Source organism: Calidris pugnax, unplaced genomic scaffold (assembly GCF_001431845.1).
Source record: "Calidris pugnax isolate Ruff unplaced genomic scaffold, ASM143184v1 scaffold388, whole genome shotgun sequence".
Lineage (NCBI taxonomy): Eukaryota > Metazoa > Chordata > Aves > Charadriiformes > Scolopacidae > Calidris > Calidris pugnax.
This window is the reverse complement of record NW_015091104.1, coordinates 143792-149534: the sequence shown is the minus strand read 5'-3', so window position 1 is coordinate 149534 and position 5743 is coordinate 143792. Positions and strand designations below refer to the sequence as shown.

At 60.0% G+C, this 5743-nt stretch overlaps 1 protein-coding gene across 1 annotated transcript; it reads right to left on the bottom strand.

The window, feature by feature from the left end:
- Positions 1-455: 455 nt before the first annotated feature.
- On the bottom strand, positions 456-1303 carry GBX1 (gastrulation brain homeobox 1). The gene is made up of 2 exons (XM_014957989.1): positions 1168-1303; positions 456-991 (listed from the first exon to the last, which is right to left on the bottom strand). Exons 1-2 carry the CDS (start codon positions 1301-1303, stop codon positions 471-473), a joined length of 657 nt encoding a protein of 218 aa, XP_014813475.1. The 3' UTR covers positions 456-470.
- Between the last annotated feature and the right edge of the window lie 4440 nt (positions 1304-5743).

Genomic DNA, 5743 nt, shown 5'->3' with positions numbered 1-5743 from the left:
GTCCGATGGAGCCCGCAAGGCCAACGGTGCTCCCCGCACGGCCGCCGGGTCCGCGGGCCCCGGTCCCGGCACCGGCCGAGGCGCGGGCAGGACCCGGAGCCTCCCGCCCACCTCGGCCTCCGCGGCCGCCCCTGCCCCAGTCCCCGGCCCTGGCCCCGTCTCTCCTCCTGCCGGGCCGGGTGGGCAGCCCCGCGGAAGAACGTCGCCTCGCTCCATAGAAAATAATTTATTGAAATCACAGCTATACATGGGCGGGCGCCCCCGGGCAGCGCAGCCCCGGCCCGGGGCGGCCCGCGTTCCCCGCGGCACGGACAGACGGACACGCTGCCGTATGTACAGAGTTTACACGGAATAAATAAGGGACATGTACAGAGGAGTGCGGGCGGGCGCCCGGGCCGCGCCCCCGCCGCGCCGAGCCCCCCCGCTGCCGGCGGCCCGCCCGCCCCAGGGTCCGGGCGCCCCGAGGGCGCTCAGGGCCGGGCGCCCTGCTCGATCTGCTGGTGCTGGCTGCGCACGGCGAAGCGGTTGACGTGCACCGGGATGGGCACCACGATCTTGGGGTTGCGGACGGGCTCGCCCGAGCGGTTGCTGACGTTGCCCGCCTTGATGCGTTTCCACTTGGCGCGGCGGTTCTGGAACCAGATCTTCACCTGCACCTCGCTCAGCTTCAAGGCGTGCGCGATCTGCGAGCGCTCCGTCAGGCTCAGGTACTTCTTGCAGTGGAACTCCTTCTCCAGCTCCAGCAGCTGCTCGCTGGTGAAAGCCGTGCGCCGCCGGCGGCTCTTACCGGCCCCGGAGCCCGGCGGGGGCTGCTCGGCCGCGGGGCCGCCCTTGCCCTTGCCCTTGTTGCCCAGCGCGGCGGCGGCCGCCCCGTCCAGGAAGGGCTCCTCCTCGCTGTCGCCCGCCGAACTCTCCTCCTCCCGCTCGCTGCACGGCGTCGCCGCCGACTTCACCTCCAGCTTCTCCTCGTCCGAGCTGTACGCCTTCCCGTCTGCGGGGCACACAGCGTCAGCGCCCGACGGCGGAGCCCGCCGCCCCCCGCCCCGCCCGAGGGCCCTCCGCGCCCGGCCGAGCCCCCGGAGCCCCCGCAGCCGCAGCCCCTGCTCCCCTCCGCGTCAGCCGGGCCCCGCCACCGCCGCGTCCCCGCAGCCCCGGGGCCGCCCGCACTGTCCCCGGCGGCAGAAGCAGCTTCCCCGTCCCCGCTGGAGGCGGCGCCGGTGCTGCTGCCCCAGCGCTGGGGTCTGCTCCACGCTGCCCGCAGCCTGGCCGGCTCTGTGGGGCAGCACCCACAAACCCGGCACATCCGCAGGCCACCCCAGGGTATGAGCAACCACAGCAGCTGCCACCGTCCCCATCCCACAACCCAGCTATAGCAGCATCACTGTCTCATCCCAGCAGAACACACTGCAGCTCTTCCAGGGCTTGTCCGGACCTCCACATCCACAAAGAAAGTCTGTACCTTGCTCCTCAGCTCAGCCCTTCCTCTTTCCCATCCCACTGCATCAGACCCTCAATGCTATTCACCCAGAAAGAAGCCAGCCAAGAGGACCTGAAGGACTGTCCTGGAAACAGCAGCCTGAGCTGGTTCCAGCTCAGCAAGCCTCTCTACAGGGCTTTACAGGGCATGGGGTAATCCTGCTGCCAGCTCTCCCTCCCTAACCCCAGGATGCACTACAGCAGAGCTGCACAGCCAGGGAACAAGGTGCTCAGGCAGCTGATGCTCAAGGCTTAGCTCCCCCCACCAGTCTGTGCAGAGGGGCAGGCTAGAGGCTGCCAACATCACTTAACAGACAGGACCTCATCCCAGACCACCCAGGAGGCAGCACCTGAACCACCGCAGACACCTCTGTTACATTGCCTGCAAAGATATCCGTAGGTAGAGGAGTATGAATCTTCTTGCCAGCTTATTGTCTCCCAAACCACTTCCTGAATGATTAAACAGCCATGAAGCAAGGGAGGACATGGGTGGGAGACAGTGCGGAGGAAAGAGGCCTGGAAACCAGTCAGTTCCTTGGTAGAAGGATTCAAACAAAGGTCTCACAGGAGAGCGAGTGAAAAGATGCTCCTGGTCGTAACCAGGAGTCATGGAGGGAGAGGACCCACAGCTATGCACAAGCTTTTCTGTCACGTTGAGACTACTGAGACTAGAAAAGACCAGCAAACTCCGCAAGTTTCCACAAGGAATCGCTGCTGGAAGGAGCTCTGGGTGTAATCCTACAGGCAGAAGAAGCAGCAGCAGCTCTCCAAACCTCTAAGCAGTGTCTAGGTACTGGCACGTGCACCCTGGGCCACTGGATCTCCAGACAGCTCACCTCACCTCAGTGGGAAAGGCAGAACAGCCCTCAGATGCTGGGTTGCAAATACACAAGCAGCAACTGCAAGAAACTGCTTGAGCCCAGGAGACATCCTTAGGAGTCCGGCTGCTGTGGAGCTCCCACATCCCTTGCTGGTCCTGCAGGAAGTCTGGGGCTTCCCGAGAGTAGAGAGTGGTTCTGTGTACCACCTCCGTCTGCTGGAGCACAAGGCCTGACAAGACAAGAGAGCTCTTATGAGGATATCGGTGTGTTCACCAAGAGTACTCATAGGTCCTGCCCTGACCCTGCCTTTCCCTAGTGATGGAGGATGCCATCCCAGCAGCCACACTATCAAACAGTGCTGATCTGGCAGTTTGCTCTTGTAGGCCCTGTGACTGTGCCCCAGGAGACTGGAAGAAGGCTGAGCTACCAACTGCAGCATGTCATTTGTAAAACAGGCACTATCTCTGGATTCACTCTTCTTAACCAGCCCCAAATTTTAAATGGTCTCTACCAGACATGTCTCACACTTGTGTCTGATAATAGGTACTGGGTTTGCAGTACAGAACTCAGAACTATATGATGTCTAAACCAGAGGTTTGCACAAAGCAAATTGGTATATCGGTCTGTTAGTCATGTAGTATGTCCCCATCGAGGAATTAACGCAGGGAGGGGAACCCACCCATTTGGTGGGAGGGTAAAGTGAGACTTTCAGAGGCCTTTGAAAAGGAACTGAAGTTGTCATGAAGCAAAGTATTGTGACTTTGAAAAATCAACAAGGCAGCAGTAAATGAAGAATGGGATTGACCCATTGCTTTGCTCTTCACAGAGTCTCAGCTGCTCCTTGATCTTATGGACATGGTGAGGACAGTTCGGCGTCACAGGTGACAAAGTTATTCAAGTAGGATCAGAGGGACCTGGACCAAGAATAGGTGTTGTGACAGCCAGAAGAGCTCTGTGCTGTAAGTAAACAAGAGCTCTTTGTTATGTTCATAGGGAACAACTCGAAGCTTCACCATGTCCACGACTGAACATGCAGTTACTACATCAACCCAAGAGATGGTCTCAGACCACTGCCTGGATCTCAGTAGAGACCTCTACAGCTCTGGAACAAACGGGCTCTCTGTGCTGGGGGTCATACTCTTTGTTGTAGCTTTGGTAGCAAACCAAACTTACCAACAGTCTGCCTACATGCTTCTCCTCTCTCAAGTGTGACAACGGCTGGAAGCAATTTTGACACACATTAGATGCAGAGAGAGGCCCTAAAATAGTGCATTGACTCCTTCAGCTGATCCGGCAAGAAACTGATCCTGTCTCCATAGACACCTGCATGGTGGAGATACTAACGGAGCCCAGGGACAGAAACGGTCACTTTAGGGTATAATTCAGGTGATGTCAGCAAAACAGACAAAAGGAGGCATTTTTTCTTCATATGGAGATTTGTGGAACACCTTGCCCCAGGACCCGGCTGAAGCTAGGGTTGTCTCTCCTTTCTGGTGGCCTCTGGGGGAGACAGAAGGGAAGGTCACAGAAGAGAAATTGGTCAAAGGCTACCCAATACACAGAAATAACACCTTGCTCAGGAAGCCCCTGCAGTGCAGGTGGTTAGATGCTGGGGAAGTGCCATTTTAGAAAGCATTGCACAGGTTGTACTCTCTTACTCTTCCCCGGACAATTGCTTTTGGCCAGAGCCACAGACAGGATGCTACTGCAAACAGCATTATAGCTAGTGTATGATGCCTCCTTTTTGGCATGAATCATCTTTCTCTTCCTTAACTGTGGAAAAAGCCTACAGCAACCATCCTGGCTTTCATCTGAGATGTTTGATAAAACATACCCTACTGTCCATCTGCAAGGGTCTTGGCTGGTACAGTCAGGAGAAACATCAGGTAAAGGAGAAGGTGGTCCTGTTTGACCTGGCAAATTCTCTTGGACCCGGGTAGAGCAGCCCACAGAGTCAGGTCCACGTGAGCACGTGTTTGTGCAGAAGGACAAGCATCCTTCATGGCTCCAGAGCAAGCGCAGTGCTAAGAGACGGCTAATAGGCAGCAGCGAATGAACAGCAGTAGCAAGACATATTTCCTTCCATCATCTGAGCCAGTCACAACATGGCAAGTCTTAGAGATATGATTTCTCGATATCAGAAAAGGCTACTGTTCATCTGAGTCCCTTGGGAGGAGAGAACATGTTGGGCTCAGCTACGGAGGAGCCATGGAGGGAGATCAAGCACAATGCAGTTCGTTTCCCCATAGACTGGGAAGATGCAGTCATACAGACAGCTAGTTTTGGCCAGGGCAGTTCTGTCCCCAAGGAGACTTTCACAACAAAAGTGAGATCGCACAGGGCTTTTGACTCAGCCCAGAGGCCTGGGAGCACCAAAGCCCCACTAACCCAGAAAGGCAGTGGGGAGGCAAAATGCCCTGGTTGTCCTGCTGAGAGATGAGGTTAGAGGGGTATCTGAGTGAGGGAAACAGTCTTCTGGGGGGAGAACAAGGTAAGGCAAGGCAAAGACCTGGGCTTCCCCAGGAGAGGCTAAAGGGAGGATGAAGAACAAACAGCCAAGCACTGCAAGAAAGCAGCAAAGACTTCTCAGCTTGCACCCGTGCCAGGAAGCCTCTGAGACAAAGGTGGATCTCACGGGTGACCCAGGGGAGACAGCTCTCAGGACAGGACACATCAGAGAAAGCCAGCAGTTGGTTTGTCTCAGTGTCGCTGCAGAAGGGACACCCGGAGCCCTGTGCTGCAGGAGCTGAGGTGGAAAAGAGCAGGAGCTGGAGCTGGCTGAGAAATACGGAGCAACAAGTCACCGGGGCTGATGCCGACACCCCCCGGGGGAGCGGCCGCGGCTCACAAAGGCGAGGGCCCCGCGGCTCCGCCACGGCAGCGGGAACCGCCCCCGGCCAGCACCGAGCGGGGTCCCGGGAGCGGAGCCGCCGCCTGCCCGCGCCGTCGGGCAAAGGCGGCGCCGCGGGCTCAGCAGCGCGGGGCGGCGGACGAGAGGAGGGGGAGCGGGGCTGTCGGAGCGCGGGAGCCGGGTGTCCCTTCCGGCGCCTACCGGCGGCACGGGCTCGGAGCGCCGGTACCCTCAGCAGGACGAGGCCGGGAGGGCGGCGGAGCCCGGGCCGGGGCGGGCTGCGGGCGAGCGAGGGAGCTCCCAGCCCCGCGATCCGTCCGGGACGCGGCACAGTGCCGGAGACAAGGCGCAGCCCCGCGCCGCAGCCGCACCGTCCGGGACAGGGACGGGCGGGGAGGGCTCCCGGCGACCCGGGGCGGCGCGACATGCCGCTCCCCCCCGCCCTCCCGCCCCGGGCCGGGTGCCAGGACCTCGGAGAGCTCCGCGCCGCCCCGACCGGCCGCGGCTCCGGTCCCCCCGCCGGTCCCTGCCCCGCCGGGGCGGCCGCCCCGACCAGCAGCTCTCCCTCCCCGCAGCCCGGGCGCGGCGAGCGGAG

Excerpts from the sequence above, each read along its gene's own strand:
- GBX1 (XM_014957989.1), bottom strand. The coding sequence starts at position 1,303 with ATGTGCCGGGTTTGTGGGTGCTGCCCCACAGAGCCGGCCAGGCTGCGG. Across the intron at positions 992-1,167 it reads TGCTTCTGCCGCCGGGGACA|ACGGGAAGGCGTACAGCTCG; the intron begins GTGCGGGCGGCC and ends TGTGCCCCGCAG.